The sequence below is a fragment of the Brienomyrus brachyistius genome, chromosome 7 (assembly GCF_023856365.1).
Source record: "Brienomyrus brachyistius isolate T26 chromosome 7, BBRACH_0.4, whole genome shotgun sequence".
In the NCBI taxonomy this organism is placed as follows: Eukaryota; Metazoa; Chordata; class Actinopteri; order Osteoglossiformes; family Mormyridae; genus Brienomyrus; species Brienomyrus brachyistius.
The window spans coordinates 4,558,394-4,582,237 of NC_064539.1; the positions used below are offsets into that span (position 1 = coordinate 4,558,394).

Sequence of the window (23,844 nt, forward strand, 5' to 3'; positions counted from 1 at the left end):
TCTGGAATTTAAAACTGGATGTTATACGTTATTTATTTAGTAGATGCTAAAACAAAGCATGTATACAGAACTGTGCAAAAGTCAAAGAAAATGTTTAAAGCCGTCTTTCTTGTACAGGTATTTGCCCAGAATAAAAATCACAATTTAGTACAATTTATATGCATATTGAGAGAAACACAATAAAAACTAACAAGATTATTTTTTGTTGGATTACTAGATGAACTCAGCTTCAGTTCCCAAACTCACCTCTATCATTCCAGGTATTTGACATGTTTTATCACAGGTTAACATTAATTCATTTCAATAGTATTAAAAGTCTGGGTTTAAAAAGTGAGGTATTGATTAGTCATATGAGGTGCACTAGTGATGTAGTCAAAAAATTGGTGCATTGGATGGTTGCTTTAAATACTGGGATGACTTCAGAAAAGGTTTTAAAATTGTCAAAATGGATCACTTTAACTGACATAATGGCAATGTTTTGCACCAACATGAAGATCATTTAAATATCATATTCTAAGACTTTTGCACAGTACTTTAATAATCAGCATCACAGAGTCTATGGTGCAGTTTGGGGTCCCAACCCAAAGAGTAAAACGCTAAGAGCATTTTTGCCCATTACATCTTAGTGTATCACCACCCCCAAACCTTTCACCTTTAATACAGTGCCCCATAAATACACAGTGAAAAGACTAAATGGACTGAAGCCTAGTTCATACAGCACTCAGCCATGTGCCATCTGTGCACAGAGCGCATGTCATAAATTTCATTGGGGATGTTGAGCCTAGATTTTGGGTCTATCAAACTTCACATGCATCGACTGCACAAGCGCAAGTAATAGGTAGTCTTCTGGCGTACTGGAAAGTCATTGCTGTACACATAAGCTAAGCACAACTTGTATGTATACAAAGTCTGCCTGCTTGACCATAACGGTATGCAGACAAGTTGAATATGAACTAAGTTTTAATATTAAACTACAACTAGGAATATTAAGTAGGCTTTGATAGATATGCTGGGGATTGCACACCGGATGCATGCAAAGCTTGGCAGAGTTACATCCACCAGGCAAAAAAAAATACTGCAGGTGAAAATTACACCTCGTGAAAAAGACTGCAGCAAAAATTTTAGTTTCATTCATTTCTCAATTTATGGCCATGCGCCTGTGTATACATTATTCTGCCAACTTGCTTGGTTCATCCCCGTTTCTCATTAATGAAGGGCTTTTTCCTTGCTTTGTGGGACCCCATTCCTGCTTGTAGGAGCCTGATATGAACTGTCCTAGCAATGCACTTCCCCATTCCTTTTGAAAGTTACTTGATGTCATCCTCCGATTCATGAAGCACTGGTGAATAAGCTGACTAAATACAAGTTAGATAGATATCATGCTCTCACATATCAAGCTTATTTTTTAAACAGTCAGAAAAGCTCTAGGTGATAATGCAGTGCCTACAATGGCCAGTATATGTCTTTGCTCTCTGTCTCGCCCTTCAAGCAGACCTGGGACAAGCAGATGCTACCAAAGGGCAAATGCTGAAATATTTTGGGCTATGGCTGGTAATAATAATATCCAACTAATAGTACTATATGTATTATTAAGTATAAGTATATTAAGTGATGATGAACTAATTTACCCCCTAACCTTGCTCAGGTTAAGAGGTTAGAAAATGGACGGATGGATACGTTATTCACTATTCGAAATACAGTGGTGCCTGTGGTTCACGAATGCATTGACCTACGAACAATTTGGTTCGCGACCAAAAATGCATTGGTTCGCGTACAAAATCTGGTCGACGAACAGATTCCTCTTTTTATACTAGCGTATCACCGGCGGGAGACATGTCCCAGCATGCCCCACGTGCAATTGTAACTAGCCCGAAGATCTTATTGTTGTTGTAATTGTTAATGGTTGCATTTCCGTTGTCGCGCGTGTTTGCTCGTGTCTTGTATGTACCCGGTCTGATCCTCGCGTGTATTTAGTGCCTGTAAATCTTCCATCGTGTGTGCATCTTGCAGTTCGCCGTCTGACTACCTTGTGATGCCCGTTTGTGTATTCGGTTCGGTGCCCGTTGGGTATCTGCTGTGGTATTTATAAACACTACTAATAAAGAGCACGATTTCTCCGTCAAGTCTCTCTCTGCTCTCGCGATGCCTCGGTCCGCCCGTCGCTACATAATATTTTGTGTTTTTCTTGTTAGTTTCACTATAAAAACCTGGAAATTAATTAACGAAAAATAATATGTGGTAGGCTTGTGAATGAATTACTCGAATTTCAATGCTTCCGTATGGGAAAAATTGCCTTGGTTCGAGTACAAATTAATGCTTTCCTGGAACGGATTGTGTTTGTGAACTGCAGGCACCACTGTACTTAATAGCACACTTAATGTACATGTTATGTACATATAGCTGGATTTGATATATTTATTATTCTTAATAATTATTATTAGTGTATGGCGCAAATGAGGCTTCAAAACATCAAACTATCAGTCTATCAGATGAATACTGTGGCCTTTCAATCCTCATTGCTGCCAATAATTATAATTAATATAATTTTTATTGAAATAGTTTGCTTGCTTTTTATAATGGCCATCTTCCACAGATGCCAAACAGTGCAACACAGCCCAGCCCAGGACTGCTAGAGGCCTGTGAGGTCCACGATGGCCTTGATGAAGATGGTGTCATCTCTCAAGTAGGAGCTCTTGCCAGCCAGCTTGGCCAGTGGGCAGAAGAGAGGGCAGCCGCTCGCGATGTTCATGTCGTTGGTGGGCCTCTGGAAGGAGCTGGAGTTGACGTCGGGTCGGAAGGCGTCAATGATGTGCTCGCGATTGTTCTGATCCAGCAGCATCAGTGTCACCTAGGTCAAGAGATGGTAGTGGAGTGTCAGGGAGGGACAAGCGGTGTCAGAAACACAACTGAGAGAAGAAAATTTAACTAAGATGAACCGCCCACAGTCAATCTAGGTCAACGTCCAAAATAGGCCTGCTTTCTTTTAATAATGTCAGTAATGGACTCACCAGGGATCACGTCTCATTAAATTAAATTAAAATTTTTCTTTTACAAAACTAACCCCGAACTACTTAAGTAAGAAAGATGCTGCTTTGTTTATGTAATGTTGCAGCCATGTTTTGAATTTAGAGCAAAGCTGTTACTCTAGAAACTGTCAGCATGGGTAAACAGGCTCATTGTCACTGTTTATAATTTTATTTTTGGGGTGTACTAGAATGCATTTACATGCTTCAATGTTCAAAAACATTATTTTTCCTCATGCTGTCCATCTCTCTTCACGCGTGTACTTTGGGCCTTAAGACATTGCAGACTGTTTTCATGCAAATAAAGCCATATAACACACTAAAGGAAAAGGGAAAAACTGGAAGAGCATAATAGTGGCCCTTTATAGGAGGAAAGAGGGAGCCATTGTACCTTCTGGCTGAAGGGCCACTTGAGCAGGGCATCGTATTTCCCCATCATTACCACAAAGAACAGCGAGAGGTGCGTTCCACGACCTGTGCCATCGCCGTTCAGGTAGAGTCGCAAGCACATCTTGTAGCCGTACTTGCTGGAGAAGAAAGCTGTGGGGGGAATGGGAAGCTGCCTTCAGACAAAGTCCCTGCACTGCATGACACCCTACATTCCAAAACACTTCACGAACCCCGCATGCATTTCTAATGAGTTCAAAACCAAGCCGATCCAGGCTGGTTCTGATTGCTTCCTCTACAGAATGCACCTAAAGAGGTTCTGGTATGAAACACAAAAGGGGTACATCAAGGCCAAGCACTGTGGTGTAACTGTGATGTGAGACATACTATTGACATGAAGGCCAGGACCTCATAAAGACGTGGCTGGGCTGAATGCACCCCACCCACCCCAAACTAAGGCTATCCTTATTCACGTGTACACACTCATAGGAATGCCAACCCCTTTTCTAGACTGAGGCCTCTAAGACCAGGTAGGTGAAAGCCAGGTGTGGGAGAATCTGACCTGGAGAGAACATGGCAGGAGATCTACCCGCCAAGGCTTCCTGGCGACGCCGGGCAAAGTCTGTAATCTTCCAGACGAAGACGCCGTCATAGGTGCAGAACTCGAGCTCCTGCACCTTCTGCTCCGTCTCGGTCAGCTGGATGTTCCTCAGAGTGAGTGTGTGCTCCATCTGCCGTATCTGATTGGAAGGGGGTGGGGGGGGCATGTTAACCTCTGGAACTGCGTGAGCATCCGCCTCCCGGCACTGTGTGACAGCTAATCCCTGGCACCTTATTTGCGAGGTTCTCGATCTTCTCCTGGTCCAGCCGGTGTTGCCGGGAGAACGCCTCCAAGGTGAATGAGCTCCTCTCCACTTCTCGGTTGAGCACACACACAATGTTCTCCAGTGCTGTCGTCTTCTGCTTCAGGTTGGTGGTCTGGCCCACTCGACTCACTGGCGTCTCCTTTTCCTCAGGCGCAAGATACAGCCCCAGTCCCGAGTCCATCTGCCATTCCCCAGGATCCTCTGCCAGTTGCTGTATCTGGCATAATCGGTCCAGCAGGAGGCGCAAGTGCTCCGAGATGCTGGAATGCTCATGCTCAGCCTGCTTCTCATTCTCTACCTGCAACACATCAGTGCAGGATAAAGTCCTCTTTTCAACGCTCCCCAACTTGTGTTTGAAAGCAAATGTTTGTCGCCCCATTTCCAGTCTGAGGCTTTTTTATCTCAAGCTTGTGCTTTCCAAGAAAATATGTACCCAGTGGACAATAGATATTATCTGTTGTCCAGCTACAAAGCAGCACTGCCTATATAAGAACACACTGCATCACCACTGGACATCTTCTCTCTATTTGGTAACAGTACAATGTCAAAATAGATGCTTCTGAAACAACAACAATGTATTCCTCAGACATGTCTGTAAATGTAAACACCGATACTGCCAAAACAAATTCCTAGCACATGCAGTTGTACATGGACAATAAAGTGAATTCTGATCATTGGCCAGTTATTACATTATCAACTTTTATTACATTAAGAACGGAAAATTATTACATTATTGGCTGCCACAGGGACTGCTTTAATTTCAGTGCAATTTTTCTGAAAATTTGATTAGATACCATCAAGTACTGCTTGAGTTATCATGCTAATCAGATAAGTGTCTGCATCAGCAGCAGCGGCGGCGGCAAACCAGTCTCAAAATCTAAAATCTGCTAAGCAACGTCATGGAAATCCCCAGCATTTCTAAAGCCTCTGTGTCAGGGCAGATTAGACAGGGTGTGAGAGAATTACAGATACAGAGTATTACAGCACTGCATGTCTGCTTACGAGAAGCACTGGCTTTTCACAACTCCCAAAGCTTTCAATGCAATACCATGCAATTAAGTTTGTTTCTCAAACTGGTCCTCAGAGGCCCCCAGACAGTCCATGCGCTTTCTTTCAGCTGGGAGGGAGAAAAAACATGGACTGTCTGGGTGTCCAAGGAACAGGCCGAGAAATACTAAATTAACTACTTCTTGTGCCAGGAAATCTCACCACCCCTGCATGAGATAGATTTTACCCAACCCTTTCCTTATCCTCTTACTGCCTTCTACAGTAATCATCTGGCTTAAAAGAAATCCAAGATGGGAGAGGCAGGACCAGGAAAATACATGAATAATGGGTTACGCCCATGGCTAATGACCTATAGCTGGAATGAGGAACCGGAATAACTTGATTAGGTAAAACAATACTGGTTCTGGGAAACAACTGACACGCGATTGAGAAAATGTATGTCAACACACTTACAACGGTTCTGCAACCCAGCACACTGAATGGACAGGAAACCTTGGACTTCCCACAGGACCGACTGTGTTCAGGAAACTGGAAGAGGGAAAATATGCGAAGGTCAGGGTGACTTACTGAAGAGCCCTCATGGAATACGCCTGGGGAGGGCAGCTGTTGTACACCAGTAGTGTTTTTTTTCCCCTATTATTTCGTTTATATATACATTTATTTCTCCCCTTCCTTTATTTTATTTCAAGGGACAAGTGATGTTACTAAGTGCCTTTTACATTGACAATGATCTCAGAAGGGTTTCAATACTTTGTTTTAACAATTTATAGGAGGGACATTGTCTGCAACAGTGCATAATGGGCGGGGGGAGGATTTGGGACAAGAATTATGAATGAACTCCATATAATGGTGAAGAGTTGAGTGGGTGTTTAGATTTTGGGTATTATTTAAAAAACCACATTACTCTGACTGTATTTGTGTTTTTTTGCCTTATGATGTTCAATGAAACATTTTTTTTTTTAGACAAAAAAACCCAAAACAATACTAGGAAAGTTTGCAGAGATAAATAAAACAAGAGGAGTCAAAAGCTCGTCGAACAACATTCTGCTCTGTCTACTTAAAGAAGCAGAAGCAGACAGGTTTTTTTTTAGCAATGACTGGGAACAAGGGTTAGCGAGAACTATTCAACCCTCAATACAGGCTGATGCTTGATAAAAAGTTCTCAGAAAAACAGGGAGGAAAAACAGTTTCGAAATATGGGTAATTTTTCCGGGTCATACTATTCTCATAAACCCGGCAGCTTTACTACAATGTTCCCATTGTAGTAATAAGGAAGCAAACCTTTTCTCGTGGGATCTTCTTTTTGCCGCAGTCTTTGCATTGGATGGGGAATTTCTGACATACTTCGTCATGAGCCTGCAGGATATCCGGGGTTGATGTGCAATATGGTTAGTGGTAAGCCAAACCAAGGAGAAACCAGCATAAAATACTTGGTAAGTATGAGAGCGACTACTATATCAGAGACATCTTGGTTATCAGATTCAACGGCCATTTCGAGCGGCGAGCTCCTACCTTGATGTCACGGAAACTGAAGGAGGCTTTGCAGTATTTGCAGTTGAGGGTCCTCTCCTCGCATACCCTGTCACTGTGCCGCTCCAGATCACTGCGCATGACTGGCTGGTGACAGGCTTTGCACAGGATGCGTTCATATTTACACTTTCCTTCATGCTGCACCTATGGGTCAAAAAAATGTGCCATTGCTGTTAAGTTTTCGCCGCACCACTGCTCACCCTCTTACACCCCACTTGAGAAAATGAGCCGCCGGCCCCACCAGCGGCACCATCCAGCCCAGCTACACACTCCGTGGGTGGAAAGCAGACTCCCAAAACCACAACCGTGAAGCCGGTTCAAACCATGCTCTCCTTGCGGCAGATCGACCACTTTATTTAGACCATTGCTCGTATCTGCAGCCCACAACTCCAACCCATTCCTTGAAAATGCTACTATAGTGCATGAGCCTTACGGAAAAACCGGACCCAATTAAACTCCCCCTACCGTGTCTAGCGAGCCCCCGTGACGTCAACAGCGGAGGCCGCAAAAGTCAACCAATCACCATATTCACCACAGCTGCGGGAACAACCCACAATGGATGACTGGACCCTGTTTTCTCATTACTAACCATGTTCAAACTGGCCTTGCCCAGCTTCCCCTTCTAACTTAGATATAGACATTTCAACCACACATCAAGAAAACTCACAGCCAAAAATCTCTTGGGTTCCTAGTCCTCCAGTTGCCTGTTACATATCCAATTCAGCTACATTTTCACGAGCTTATCATGTTTATTGGTATTGGTTATCCTGTTTATTGGATAATTCGTACATGGCCTCTGCTACTGCATAACCTACTGCATAATTGCATGCATTTCACACTTTGGCACATTATGCTATGTTTTATTTGACATAATATAATATGTCTATTATGTACTAATCTACTGCAGGCATCCACAAACACAGGACTTGCACGCACATCGGGGACCAATGACTAACTTGCATAAACAGATTCCTCATTTCGCAGTCAGACTGCCAACCTATCATGAGTCAGGTCAATTTATAACCATGAAATTACGCACAAAGGCATTACTGTGTACTATCAGTAACTTTCCATTTGATGTTATCAAGTTTAGTTTGGACTGGAAAACTTTGTGAATCTGGTAACCTATTACTCAAGCATGCAAAGCATTAAGACATGTAATAACCAAACTCATTTCTTTGGAAGTACAATCACCAGCCATTTCATTTGGTTTTCAAACAGCACTCAAATAAAGGCTTAAAAAGAGACTTAGAGTGAATTACCTACTTTTTTAATGGGGTGCAATTATTATTATTTTTCATCATTCTTATTCAGCTCAATTTATAGCTATTAAGAAGTTTATAGAAAACACTTTCAGAATTGTCATATTTGTCATATATTAAAGCAGGGATTTCAGGAACCTTTTACACTAGTCAGAAACAAAATTAGATGAATTGCAGTAATATATCTTCCATTACAAAGTCAAAACAAACAGCATGAAAACCACAGCTGTTAGAGGAAAGTACCTACGATTCAGAAACTGAAAGGGACTTTCCAGGCTCCATAAATGGGCACATTCAGTGCCTAGCAATAGCATAACAACTATGGCCACATGACATTTTAATCTTTGCCCTTGTCTGGATTACCCATCCGTTTACCACACTACAGTGTCGAGGTCACCCTAGAGCCTAAGCGTGGGGGCCTTAAACCGGCGTCAACCTGGTCAATGCACACACCCACACAGTCATGTCCTGGGGGCGATTTAGATGCCTGTGGTTTGAGACACAGGAGAATACCTGAGAAGAAAAGACCGAAAAAACCTACACAAAAAAATCCCACATGCCCACAGAGCCGGAGGCGGGAACTGAACCCCCAACACTGTCTTACCATCACCCCACCCTGTACTTGTGCAATTTTAACGCCAGACATTCCTAAACTCCATTCGTTCAGAGAAATTCCTCATTTAGTTTAAAGGCAAACAGCAGTTAACAGAGTTATCAGTATGTGGTGACGAGCGAAATCCTCCAAAACTAATGAATACAAGGTATACTATTGTACTATTATATTACATCAGTGCTTTATTTTACAATAAATAATCAAATAATCACTGCCATTTCCTCCAGTTGTTTCATGTATGGAGAAGAGTTAAAAAATAAATCAGGCGGAGATGAGGTAGACAGGTCGCATCTTGTTAGAGAGAAGCCTTATTGGAAGCCTTTTTGTCTCCATGGCCTTCAGTCTTCAATGGGGGTAAGAAGAGAAAAACAGCTGGCAGGTAAATTAACCAGCAAAGAGAAAAAAAATCATTCGATTCATGGGTCGGCAGGAAAAAAAACAACATGTATAAACCTCGTAATCTTTCACGATTCCTTTCCAATTACAGCCTTCGCTGGGACAGCTGGCGGGTAGACCTTCAATCTCTCTCCGTGCCGCATTGTCTGGAAAAGCCTGGCAGGGAAACCGCAAACAGACATAGATGTGATGACGAGGTGAGTCACGTGATTGAGACACAAATGGAGGGTGATCTGTCTCCACCTGACCCGTCTGAGTAAGCAAATGCAAGCACTGACTGGTACTATTGGTTTCTGACTGAATGTACTTAGCAAATGGAGCATGCTTGTTTGTCTACTGGGCGGGAAGTATGAGAATAGTTACAGGAAGAGTAAATGAAGGAAACTCCCTCCCTCCCCCAAAGTATCACTCCATGTTCTGCTTTGGAAAACATATTAACAGAATGGAAAGTAAAAATACAGAACTGGAAGTAAGCCATTCCTTTACTGCATGTACAGACACACCCAGGGCAGAGGACCCTGCTCAACATGGGCATGAAACATACGTTGCTGATCTTGAGGATGGATATCTCTGCTTCGAAAATCTCCTCCGCCTGACATGCTTCACAGGGCTTGGGTCCCGAGCTGGAGGAGACACATAGATCCCGCTTTTACCCCGGTGACCAATTAGAAACAGGAGGAGAGGACGCCCACCCAGTCATCTTCTTGCGTCTGATAGGACCACATATGAATTATTAAGGGATTTATAAGGGCTGAAGTCCTCATGGCATGCGTGTGAGATTGGCTCCCAGCAGTCATGCACAGTGGGTGGGAACCTGCTGACTGCTTTCATCCCGTGGTCTCCCATAAATTGGCTTGCGGTTCTTTTTTCTGACCTTTGTTTTGCTGCCTCTTTCTGCTGCTCCTTCAAATCCCCTCAACCATAATTTGTCAAGACTGGACACATATACCCAAATGTTACTATGTGTTCCTGATCCCAGTTTCAACCAGAGGCTGTTTCACAATTAACCAGCATGAGATTCGTCATGAAAAAATGTGAGCCAGTTCTCATGTTTAAAAAAAAAAAAATACAAAATAAAGAAATAGATCATCCTGAAAAACGTATATCCTGATTATTCAAATCACGGTCCTCGAGGTCCGAGCACTGCTGGTTTTCCAGCCTTCCTTTACCTGTGAGCCAGGTGTGAAGCCTCTGTGGCCAATCAGAATCGGTAATTATTAAACTAACTACCTGGGAGAACTGAAGACAAGGCCTGGATTTGGAATTGAAGTCCAGATTTGAAGAGCCCTGACATATATGTGACACATCACTACGAAATGAGTCTTATGGGTGTATTTCTACCAGTGTGACTCATTTCGTGGTGATGGGTCACATATAGTGGTACCATTTATTTGGAAATAGGACAGAAATACTTTTCAGACAGAAATGTAGTTTTGTGGGTGATGTTCTCACCAACTTCTGAGCATCACGCTGTCAAACTGCACACTATCGTTTACTTGAAACAGACCACAGAAGGGAAATCCCGTTCGTCGCCTGTCATGCATATTTAGAAGCAATTTCGTAAAAAAACCAAGGGGGTGTCTGCAATCGCGTAAAGAACACTCATTCTGTCCACTTACTGCAAGCAAAATATCGTTAGTCAAAGTCCACATATGACAAAAATGAAAAAAGGGGGTGTTCTGCAGATCACCAATGCAAAGTAGCTAGACGTGTGTGTGTGGGAAGTGTAAAAGTCATCTGTCACACAAGTACGTATTTACAAGGCGCTTTGTAGTTACCTTAATAAATATACCACCTTTGCATGCACTTATGACAACATTAACCACTCTGTGATGAACCAGAGTAACTGGGAAATACAGAACCTTAACACAGAAACAAAAGTCAAACCACGCTTCTCACTCCGTAAATGATTTAAAAAAAAAAAGAACAGAAAAAAATACACTTTGTGAATAGTAAGAATACACCTATTTAGATTCTGTTTATTCCCAGCAAAATTCAAAAGCACTCTGGGGGCATGCATAATAAAATCAGCTGTATGATTTAACATGCAAAGCCAAACGACATCTCTCTCATAAAGAGTTAATGCTTCTCAGAGTTGTTTGCCACATGCAGAGCTTGCAAGTTCAGCAGCTTCCTGTAAACGGTTTTTGCAAACCGATGCAAAATCACCCTGCTAGTTTCTTCCTGCATGGGATGCTGCTGAAGCAGAATTCAAATCATGACATAGTTCAATCGTACAAACGTACAAATCAGAGATTCTGGGCTTTGATTAAAGCCAATGCTGCTAAATCCTCCTCTCAGTCCCCTCTACCCCTATCAAGGCCTTTGGATTGAATCCTTGCAGGCATTTTATTGCGTGACTCCCACAAATCAGCAAATCTTCAGCTACAGACTTGAAACACTGCAGATTTAAGGGCAGAAGGATCTTTTCTCCACTTGGGGTTCTGGAGAGGAGGGTAGCTGCCATTACCAGCGATGGTGTGTCCCCCTTGACGAGAGCAACCACATGCCAAGCAGTAGAGCAAGGGATGATAGGAAATAAATAGATAAAACAATGGAAACAGCAGAATATGGGAAGACACCTTCACCAGGTAAGGAAAGAATGAAGCACTGTGTGCATGTGAGCTGGGAGGGAGTGGCGTTGGATTGACCAGATACCTGGTGAGAAGCTTGTGACATTGAGCACAGAATCTGTGGCCACACGGGGCCTGAACTGGCTTCCGGAGGACGCCGCTGCACTGCTGACATTGGTATTTATTCTGCATGGGCACCGACAGGATCTGTTGCGGCATCCCTGCTGCTGCAATGTCCAGAGCGGGAGCCAAAGATGCCATAGTCATCCATCAGCATGCAGTGTCCTGTGGGAGGAAGGAAGGAGGAAGAGGTTTAAACACGTAAGCTTATTCCGACCCCACAAAGAACGAAAAAGTCACGTAGGCTCCAAATCCCGAGTCTGACATAAAAATAAATGACTAACAATCATACCGAGATCACACAGAGATGACGCTCTGACATCCGACAGCAGTTGCTGCATACCATGCATCATGCATGCCTAACCACATGCAGTGCTATAACAAGAATGCAGCAAAGATTAACAGACACCTACGCAGTACTGTCACCCACTTAAATACCTTTATAAATGGCACTCATCTTATTCTATCACAGATGTTTTTTGTCTGTGTCATTTTTGTTATCTTAACCATTACATCCTGTGAAAATGACAATCGGGCCAATGGCGTTCAAAGAATGGAATTTCCTGAGGTGTTTGGATGTGATTCTGCAAATAAATATGCAGTAAGGTCATTGTAATACACCTCCCTGTCACCAGGGTCCAGCAGTGCACCTGAAATGATGGAAGTCAAGCACATCCACACAAAATATCTGAGCAAAATTTATAATACAACACAAATGTCATCAGAACAGCATGTTGTGTAATTAAAGGGGGCCTAGATATTGTGCTTTTCCCTTTTCCTAGTTTTTTTTAACAATTGATGGCATGTTGAGTAGTTGATTAGTCAAAGTGCTGGAGAATTTCTAAAATGTTAATTATTTCACTTACTAACTATCTAGGCCTACTAACATGTCAGTAAAGTTGGTTGAAGTGAGTGACCTCTTCTACGAATTTAGCAATCTATTTTGGAAACATGTTAACCGTGTTTAGCTTGTCAGTTGGGTTCACACCCACCACTGAGAACATCTTGTTAAACTGAAGCACGGATGTTCTATGTTTAGTAATACCATGAACTGAGAAGCAGTCCTAATACAGGAGGGTTTCATTACAGCCAGCAAAAAAGTACCACAGAATAAATTTACTGATAGAGCCAAATCAGTAATGCAATGTACAAAATAGCCATGCCTATGCTCAATAGAAGCTATTATTAAAGATGTTATTTTTGGTTGTGGGTTCTGTGAAGTGGTTGAGTATCTATAAATACATCTAGTTATACCCTACTAAAAACTCTGCAGTGAGTTGTAGCTGTCTACAGTGAAGTGAACATTTTTATGGAATTTAATATTTAAAGCATGACTCGATTTTGTTAATACCAAAGTAAATGTTGATACTTGGTTTTAGTGTCCTCTAAATTGAAAAGTTCAAATACATAGCATTTTATATTTAATGCATTTTTAAAAACTTAAATAATTGTACATTTATCCAAGTTTCTTAATGGCATTACTTGACTTTATTTAGGTTGTAAGCATGGGGAAAAAATGTTTTACAGAACTCTTACACAAATGTGAAAACAGAGAGCAGGAACATCTTTATCATAGCTAATGACGAGCACTACCAGTAGTAAGGCCTTCATGGAAACAATTCAGTCTACAGCACATTTCCCTTTTGATAAGGCTTTCATGTTCAAGGGAAAAGCATACGCCCACATACTGACCAAAATGAGTATCTGATCCCCCTCTCCCACTGCCCGACAAATCCCATAACGGTGCTCTGCACCATCACTTGGGTTTTCACTTTTAAAATTAAAATAGAAAAGGGATCAAATTACAAGAAACACTAAAGGGACAAAAAGGGATTTCCTGAAAATCTACGAGATGTGAAAGGAAACCAGAAGTTCAGTTTGTAATTTTAATAACAAGACTGTCTGCTATTTCTTGTTACACACCTCTGGGACTGGTTGTCTTGACCCTGGCTCAATGTGTTTGGAGTTTTCAAATTCTCCCCGTGTTGTTATGGGGTTTCCTCTAGGTACTTTGGTTCCCCCCCCCCCCCTCCCCACACACACACAGTCAAAATCCATTCAAATGTGAACTGGAGTTACCAAACCATGCGTGTGTGTGTGTGTGTGCGCCCAGCAATGGGTTGGTTGTGTGTGTGTGGCCCTCTCCTCTCCTGGAAGGAGGACCATAAAAGGTGGTCAACCAAGAAGGCACAGTGGGGCTTTATTTAGGATCTTATGGTCATGGAGATTAAACATTAAGATTATAAAAGAAATCGGAGGAGAAAGTCCTCTTTTGTCTGAGAGCTATTGCCATTCAACCTTTAGTCAATATGCCACACATACCCTATGACTGTTAATCTTATCAGTAAAACCTGTTCCTGGTTAATAAGAGAGAGTCGTTACTAAGGTACAATAACTAACATATGCAAAACAGAGTTCAACTTGAAAAAAAAACTAATCCATATGAACTACAAATTCACAAATGGCAAAAAAGATTGTAATTTTTTTTTGTATGAACTCACTAAACTGAATGAACAATGAAAGGAAAAAACATGTTATATCCTTTATAATTAGCTGTCATGACAGGTGACTTTCTATCCAAACAGGCCTAATGACATCCCTGGTACTGAATTTACTACCATAATGACTATACAGGGTATACAATCTTTCTTTAGATGGAATATGACTTTATATGAAATGAATCGTGCAATTAAATAAAATGTACACAAACATTTAATTTACCATATTGGAATTACATAATATTATAATGACCAAACGTGTCCGCGGGAAGACTCCTATGTGCCAATACCAAAAGGTACGTTTTTAAATATCACGTCTGCGGTTAAAAATAATTTAAAAATATCGTTGCATTTTGAACAAAATGTTCATGACTTCGCGACTGTGTTGACCCCTGGTAATGACATTTCTCAAAAGTGTTACAGAAAAAAAGAATTAACCTTTACTCTGAACAGCAAGACATAACTGATATCTACACTAAAGCATCTTTCAAAAAAAATTATCCGGAAGTCTCGCGATACTCGAATTACCGCTCGCAGCAAGTTACGTTTCAACGGATATTGTAAACAAAGCAAAACCAGTTTAGAACATGTTCACATTACAGAATATATATATATATATATATATATATATATATATATATATATATATATATATATATATATATATATATATACACATACATACATACATACACACACATATACACACACACACATTTTTATATATAAATATATATGCCAACAAACTCATTTACTGCAGTCTCGCATGAATAATAACTGTCACACCAGAAGGAACAGACACTTCCAGCTCTGCCACGCCAGCAATTATATGGTTTAGTGCCATTTCAAACTTTTGTTTCGCAGTACTACTACAGTGCAGAGTTATACGACAAGAATAACAAATGTCGACCCTCCCATAGTCCGGGCAGAGGAGGGACGTGGTCAGCAATGTAATTATTTTTGTACAAAAACTAAGCAACTTCAAAACAATCCCTCAGCATAAAGCAGATAAGCGCGTAGTAATGTTAGATGGTCTGTATGCTACTAAATTCTCAGTAAGCAGGCCTAACAAAAAAGCATAATAATAACGTGCGAAAATAATAACATAACGAAGGCCTACGCGGAGTAACACGCACTTTCAACTACGACCCCTGCAAAGACGGGAAGTACAGCGGCACGTAAGACGAGCACCTCGTCGGTACGGAGAAACATAATCAAAACGGACCTTAACGCTCGTAGGACATACTTACAGACACGTACGGCGGTCAGATTGTCGGATATACTTCGCGACTGTTCCCTCCGACTTTACTCTGGGTGTAACATAAGCCCCGCCTCTTTATACAACGCAGTATAGTAGAGGTTATATAGTTCGGATGAAATTAATCGGCTGAATAAAACGAACCGCTCTCAAACGCAATAATTTATTTATTACATGAAGTACTTATCTTTCATTCAGGTATTCCTATGAATCATTTATGTATGAGAATGACATGGCTTGCTAAATGTCTCGAAGTAGTATACAATCCTAGTCACCGACTGAGTCGCACATACGAGCTAAGAAATAAGTGAAATACTAATTAAATGGATTTAATTATTAAACAGGCGCAACAACGTAATATAACGTCTTTTGGATGAGATAGCTTAAATAAATTAGATTTTTGAAAATTGGTGTGTATAGACAATACACGTTTTATTTGTCATTCATGCTTTATGACCTATTTGAGTATGAATTCGGGTACATTGGAACGCACTGTCATGTGCGACGAAGTTTGGATGAAATTGGACGGGATGACACAATTGAAATAGGCTAGTAATTAAGAAAAACTAACAATTAAATAATACTTTCTGAAACTGAAATTATTCGCATCATTAGGAATGTTTGTTCATATAAATAAAACAAATTAATATAATAACACATTTTTTATGTATGAGTGTGCCACTTATATATGATATAACGCAAATTCAGAAGAGTTACGTACAGTGAAAACAACAGCTAGCCTATTAAACAGTTGAAAGAAAACGTCTGATTTTCTTAATAGCGAAAGCTACAATGGGCTTACTTATGTACTTATAACTCCTAACAAAGTAAATACTAATGTGATAAAGTCATAATGTATATAGAAAATACAACTGAATAATATTGTCAATATTTCACTACATATCAAACAGAAAACCAATCCCTTTGAAAGAAAGTCCTCACAAAATATAGGCGGACAAAGAATTTTACATACTGGCATCTACTCTAATTTGAAGTAAGCAAAGGGCGTAGGGACCAAGTGGGACGGGATGGATATGTCCCTCCAAATATTTAATTTGGCTTCATTCATCCCCCCCTCCCCCCCCAATAAACAGTCCTTTATATTTTAATTTTTAAGTTGTGTCCCCTGAATATCAAACTCTTTCATAGACCATTGGAAGTAAGTGTACTCTTGACAGTTTAATGTGGAAAACCAGGATGCTGCAACCATGGTAATATCTCATAGGCATCTAACACTGCATTCCATGGTGAAATCGAGATTTAGACAGTGTCGATACTGATAATTGGGCAGTTCCAATTCCCCATGCTGATGAAAGTCACTGACTCATCATCTCGTCTGCTTAGCTCAAAGGGTTCAAAGTCAATGCCCCACTGTACTATGGGCCTTAAAAACATCATCGCTGTTGCGAAGTGTAATGCTTAAGTGACTGCATTCAGACAAGGAAATCGATAGCAACTTATAGCATCCGCATTTCTGACGCACTCCACTTTCAGGAATTATATCAGGATGCTATGGAGCCTGAAGCAACTTTCCCAGAAGTCCCGCATCCCGCACTGCAGGCTGTCTTCAGTGTCCCACGACTTTTTGTTTGTTTGCTCTACAATACTGTTTTGTTTTATGAGTTTCAGTTTCAGTCAAGATGACAGTATGTTTGGACATCAAATTAATGGACTGTCTTCAGGTTTTCACCATTGCTTGATTTTTTTTTTTTTTTTTTTACTGAGAACCACTCAAAATTTAATATATACAGTAGTAATCAAAATTAGTGACATATTTATAATTTAGAATATTGCTATTAACCAGTTTCAAAGTTAAAGTGAATAGAATGCATGTATTTTAAATGATATTTCATCAGTGTAAATGGCAAAATAAATGGCTTAAACAAGAAATGAGGTCTGTAATCAAAATTAGAGAATGGCTACAACATTCAGAAATTAATACGAAGCATAGTGGCCCTTGTTTGATTTGGTTCCACTTGTCCTCCAGTTACACAATTTGGTAACTGTAGTTTATTTGCTTGCCATAAATTTGTCAGCAATTATCTTCCAAAGACTTTCGATAGGGTTCAAATCAGGACTCTGGGCTGGCCGTTTCGTTACCATGACGGTTTCTGCCTTCAGGGGTCACTTTTTTTGCAGTGTGGTAATGGGCATTATCCTGTATAAAAATGGCTGGCTGATTGGATGATGCTCATAGGGAAGCAACCGCATATTGCTGAAGGAGGGTCTGATACTCATTAGCATTCACTTTGCCATGTAGCCGTATGAGAGGCCTGGCTCCTGCGGCAGAGATCATACCCTGCCCCATGAAGCCTTTTTTTATTGCTGATGAGTGGCTTGGTCACCGCAGAGTAGGTTTTCAGTCCATATTGTCCCAAGCGACGAGACCCCATCAAGACAAATTCTTATCCTGCCCAGGAATGATTTGGTGAGCAATTTCAGCTGTGGTGTAGAACTGATCCCCTACTGAGAAGTCTCCCTATCGTCCTGGTCACGTACCAGGTCATCTTACATAGACGACCGGTCTTTTTTGTTTTGAGACTTCAATGGCTTAGTTTCTTTGTAGTTTCAATTTGAGAAAGAACGCTCTTGGAATGATTAACTTGCTGTGTCTTTGAGCTATCCCATCAGCCTTGATGCGAACAACCTGATGTCTCAGGGTTTCAGTCACCTTGGAGAGGCCCGCCACCTTGCAAAATGGCCACCAATGTTGCCAAATAGACTGGGATTGCCAAACATTTCGAAATACAACCAAAAGCTGTCAAATTAAACAAACTGTTCTCTAATTCTGATTGCAGATTTCCTTCGAATATCTTGTTTACTTTGTGATCTGCAATAGTTTTCACTGATAACATGAAAAGAACAGATATATTTAACTTGGAATTTGGATAAGCAGTGACTTCATAAATTACAAAAATGCTTTGTTCTCTAATTTTGAGACCTACTGTAGTGTATAGACACAGTATATTCATAAAGGAGGTATTTCATATAGAATTTACCCATTGTACATAACTAAATACTCATATATCATACACACACACACACTCAAGCATAAATGCTCAGACTCATTCATTATACTGAACTTGTATAACTTATAGCTCTCCCATGTTTTTCCTAGTTTTTTATGCATAGGTTAAGAATTTCCTCTGGGATAAATAAATGTAATCTTACAGTAATCTGTACTGCTGCTGATGGCTCAGTCATTCATGGCTGGGGATTACATCTGGGCCAAACCCCAAGTTTCCTGGATAGTTTCATGAAAGGTTTTAAATTTCCAAATGTAGTTTCTTGCGCTTTCATTTTGAGTGAAATGAAAAAATACCTATAATTTGGAAATTCATATAATGAATGATAATATGGTACCTGACTGAAACCAGGCGTGGTACTGGGCTGGTTTGACTTGTATTGGCATCGGTTGACCATTAACACTCACTTCATCTGACACTTATTCATTTATGGAAAAAGAATCATTACAATTTTATATACAGTACTGGTCAAAAGGACACTGTACATTATATAAGTCATAACACTATAAAATAGCATACATGGAATTATGCACTGATGTAAAAAGTATAAAACAAAACAATTATTTGTTGGGGGGGGCAGCTCTGTTTGGGACTCGCAAGGTTGCTGGTTCAAATCCCTGGGTCGGCAGAGTGATCCCACCACTGGACCCTTGATCGTGACCCTACTGTCTCCTCTATGCCACTGACTGACCCTACTGTCTCCTCTATGCCAATTTCATGAGGTGGCCTCCTGGGATGCTTGTCCAGCTGTCCTGAAGGAGCTCCCTCATATATGCTCTCATTGGCCGCTTTTCCTTCACTCTCTGGTCAAACTCCTCAAAAACCACTTCTGCTGTGTTTAGGTCAGGTGATCAGGTCATGTGATGCGACTATCACTCCTTTGTAGGCAGTTTGGTATGTCCAAACTTTTGACTGGCTTTAACTTGTTTTCACCCCCAGAACTGCTAATGACTAGATGTCATTGTTTATATACTAAACACAATGCTTTGTGAAACTCCCGGTATCACCACATCACTTATTGCCATCAATAATATGATTTCCAAAACTCCTTGAACACATGATTGGTGATTCAGCTTTTGAGTCACACAGCAAGAGAAGCTCATGATCCTGCCAGCATTCTTTATATTACGTTTTATTTGTACAGGACTTTTTTTTTTTTTACTAACATTGTTTTCTACCCATCCATCCATTTTCCAAACCGCTTATCCTACTGGGTCCGGAGCCTATCCCGGAAGCAATGGGCATGAGGCAGGGAACAACCCAGGATGGGGGGCCAGCCCTTCGCAGGGCACACACACACACCATTCACTCACACATGCACACCTATGGGCAATTTAGCAACTCCAATTAGCCTCAGCATGTTTTTGGACTGTGGGGGGAAACCGGAGTACCCGGAGGAAACCCCACGACGACATGGGGAGAACATGCAACTCAGTACACATGTAACCCAGGTGGAGACTCGAACCTGGGTCCCAGAGGTGTGAGGCAACAGTGTTAACCACTGCACCACCATGCCGCCCCTGTTTTCTACCCAACATGCTAAAAAAATTTTGACAATTCTATGCTTCCAACTTCGTGGGAACAGTTTGGGAAAGGCTCTTATCTGTACATAACTGTGCCCCAGGGCACAAAGCAAGGACCATAAACACATGGTTGGGTGAGTTTGGTGTGGAAGAACTTGGATGACGCACACAGAGCCTTGACCCCAGCCCCCATCAAACGCCTTTCGGATGAATTCGAGTGGCTGACCTCACAAGTGCTCTTCTGGATAAATGGACAAAAATTCCCACAGACACACTCTAAAATCATGTGGAAAGCCTTCCCAGAAGAGAGTGAGGGGGGACCAACTCCATATTGATGCCTATGGATTCAGAATGGGATGTCATAAGGTTTCCTGTAGGTATAATGGCCAGGTGTCCCAATACTTTTGTCCATATAGATTATATATGTAGACATTATCAAAGTGAAGTTCTGGGCAGGGAGTGCTCTGTTTTTAGAGACTGAAATACTGCGGCAGGTGCTGTTTAAGGATTGTTAGTGCTCAAAACTGGCAGTTTGTTCTCATATCTTAATTTTAATATATGACTGATATATTCATTTCTTGATTGTGGCCACCATGTTGGGAGGGTTTTTTTTTTCTTCGAGACAGTCATGTGACTGATGTCATGTGACTGATAACTATGAAAAGGCTTTACTGCAAATAGAGGTACACATTAAATTGTCAGACACATGACTCACTCTTAGATGAGATATGTGGTTAAAAATATTGGATAAAATGTCCTGTACAGTCACACTGTATTAATGTACCACATGTCCCTTGTTGTTCTGTGACTTTGGGGGGGACACTGAATATTTAGTAGGAGAAAATTCACCTATGTCCCTCCTGTTTGTCTCACTTCTCTAGAGCAGTTCCACATTATCAATACAAAAAAGGCTTTCAACATCCTATATGTGGTCAAGCAGGTTTGGACTTGTGTCCATATTAGAAGGGTACCAGTCCAAATCCTGAGACTGACAGACCAACGCAGTTGTTGGTCCCATGAGCAACACCCTTAACTCCAATTGCTCTGGCTTGCTGGCTGTCCCACCGCTGTGACCCCCAAGTTTACTTTCATTCAGTGCAAGATGGGGTAGGCAAAGAGGCAATTTCCCCACACGGATTAACAAAGTATCTTTATTCTGATCGTCATAAGTGTCAAAGACACCATTCATGATAATATGTTGTTGTTATATGGCGTCAGAAATCTGAATCAGAAAAACGCTGATGATTAAAAAAAATGTATGAAAACCATAATCTGTTACAGCATTGTCCTCGTGTTCATTTCAGGCATTTATTCGAGATTAGTTACGATGCTCATTTGCAAAGCTTAGTTCTGCATCCATGTTAAAATTATTGTATTGATTATGATAGTTCACCGGCACTTTGTTTGAACCGGGCCGGCAAACATAAGGTGAGATGGGGAAGAACGCTGCAAAAATACCAGAAGAGGAAGAACTGCATATCTGAAAAGCCAAGCAAAGTTTCTGACTGAGTGAGGAACTGAGGAACAGCCCCCAACAAGCGCAGGTGAACTGCTCCATCTTCCCCTTTCCTTCTCGTCATCCTCTTCATATTTTTTCCAGATGATTCATGGGCATTTTAATAACAGAACCCCAAAGAATCAAACACATGCAACATGTACTTGTCCAAGGTGCTGAAGCAATGACTAGCAATGTTGCTACGCTATGCTTGCCGACGTTGGCAAGCATCAGCGAATAACTTTCGGCTTGCGGGTTAACAGAGCAAGACAATTAACACTTTTTGAAGGTTAAAAATATGGTTCAATTTCCATCCACGGCCCGCTTCTAACCCGTTATCCCAATGTTTGACCACCTTAAAATACACAAAGCAATTAGTCCGTAATATGTACTGGCTGTGCTTCTAGATTTTTGATTCTAGAGCAGCAGAATTGTCATGCTACAGACGAGAGGTGGTGATGGATGTCGCAATACTGCCCTCTACTGTTCCGTTTTTGCAGTGGTTTTATTTCTTGCTTTTACCTGTCCCATGAAGTTTCTTAACAAAACCGTCAGGTGTCATGTTTTTGTACACGGTCATTGATTTAATTTATTATAGGACCTGTGCATGGAGAGCTTGCTGCTTAAAGGACGGGACAAATAATTTAAGTATTTGTGGCTTATATGTACTGGGGTAGCTTTCAGCACTACAGTTGAAAGTTGAGCTGTACAACTTTTTGAAAGTTGTACAGCTGCTACTGAATGTAGTAAATAAAATAGAATCCGGAACCCTTGGACTGAATGATTATGTAAATCAGATCTAAAAGTTAATTAATTTAAATACATTGCTGTAGCATTTAGGCTGGTGAAGCCATGTCCCATTTTTACTTGTTGCTTACCATCCTTTTAACCTCCGCAACACTAAGAGGCTATAAATTTGCTGTAGATTACATACTTCCCGTCAAGTAACAAGTTCTTAATACCCGTGAGCTTATTTAGAGCATTACATTGTTTGGTCTCCCCGTCAATGCAGGTTCACAAAACCGCTAATTGCCTTCCTATGATTATATTTCATTGCTTATTGCGTTTTAATAATATAACGATAAACTCTGGAGGAAATACGGCATTTTGATTAATTTTATTTGATATACAGTGCGGTCCAATTTCATACATCAATCCGTTTTGTTTTGCTTGATAGTTTATCAAACACAGATTCGAGACTGCAGCTTGTTTCGAGAATCATGAAAAGTGAAGCAGAGTACCTCTATGGAACACAATGCTAGCCGACCGTTAACACAATATTTTTAAATATCTTTTTACCAAAACTTCGTAAACAGAAAAATTAAAAAGATTCTGACACTGACGCTTTGGCCAGGTTTTCTATGCAAAGCTGCCCCCCTGTGTTCAACTCACGTAAGGTAGGAGGTTGCAATTTCCTGTAAATAATATTCATTTTATTTTTACTTAATTCATTTCTGTTCAGATGTCATGGATCCGCTGTTTACTATATTACAGAGAATGGCACAAAACAAGGAAACGAGACAAAAAAAACTAAAGAAACTCCAAAAGGCAAAATCATCTGCCATGTTTTGCGGCGCGGTTGAAACTGCGCGTGACTTTACCGACTTACCTTTCCATCCCCAGATGTAGCGCTGGAATGTCTGTAAAGCTAAAATTTCCCATTTCCCAAACTTCCAACACGCTTTCAATTATAACCACAGTGGCGAATCCTTGCGGTCTTCTGCCATATTTAGCGCCCAGAACACAAGAGTTTCTCGTTGCACCACTACAAACATATAAACAGGGCCTCCGTGGAACGGAAGCTTGACACTTTGCGTCACCGTGACGCCAGACGTCAATAATAAATAAATAATATCCACCGTCTAGCCGAAGATGGTCGGAGATCAGCGAGTTCTGATGATGTCTAGAAGCAGTGCTTGCAGTCCGAAAAACCAGGTGCCAACATGGCAAGCCAAATTGTCTTTTATTACCACAAGGCTTACTCTCCGTAATTTAATTCTTACTAGTAAAAATAACATTCTTGCTAGTAAAAATACAATTTTTGAATATGAATTCAAGATAAGCTAGAGCTCTGTAATTCGATTTTTACTAGTCATATATTCCCATTGACTACCATTGTATTTTGGCCTTTTTGAATTCAATTTTTACTAGTAAAATCTCATGCTGTAGAGCTCTGTAATTCAATTCTTACTAGTACGAAATCCTATCGTAGATATCTGCAAATACATTTTGACTAGTAAGAATTACAGGCCCACATATCCATAAT

General features: G+C 40.8%; 1 protein-coding gene across 2 annotated transcripts; it reads right to left on the reverse strand.

Moving 5' to 3' along the window:
* Positions 1–7: 7 nt before the first annotated feature.
* traf2b (Tnf receptor-associated factor 2b) lies at positions 8–23,387 on the reverse strand. 2 transcript variants are annotated; one of them, XM_049018561.1, is made up of 11 exons: positions 23,188–23,387; positions 11,744–11,943; positions 9,630–9,708; positions 9,143–9,241; positions 6,797–6,958; positions 6,566–6,640; positions 5,738–5,812; positions 4,242–4,574; positions 3,973–4,150; positions 3,415–3,563; positions 8–2,848 (listed from the first exon to the last, which is right to left on the reverse strand). In XM_049018561.1, exons 2-11 carry the CDS (start codon positions 11,923–11,925, stop codon positions 2,630–2,632), a joined length of 1,551 nt encoding a protein of 516 aa, XP_048874518.1. In that variant the 5' UTR covers positions 11,926–11,943; positions 23,188–23,387; the 3' UTR covers positions 8–2,629. The 2 variants fall into 2 exon arrangements, with proteins under 2 accessions (XP_048874518.1, XP_048874517.1); XM_049018560.1 differs by lacking the exon at positions 23,188–23,387 and adding an exon at positions 15,527–15,623.
* Between the last annotated feature and the right edge of the window lie 457 nt (positions 23,388–23,844).

Bases quoted from the DNA above. Each gene is read 5' to 3' on its own strand.
- traf2b (XM_049018561.1), bottom strand. From the start codon at position 11,925: ATGACTATGGCATCTTTGGCTCCCGCTCTGGACATTGCAGCAGCAGGG. The intron at 9,709-11,743 runs GTATCTGGTCAA...TGTCTCCTCCAG, and splicing joins TGTCACAAGCTTCTCACCAG to CTCGGGACCCAAGCCCTGTG. The intron at 5,813-6,565 runs GTTTGCTTCCTT...TCCCTCTTCCAG, and splicing joins AGAAGATCCCACGAGAAAAG to TTTCCTGAACACAGTCGGTC.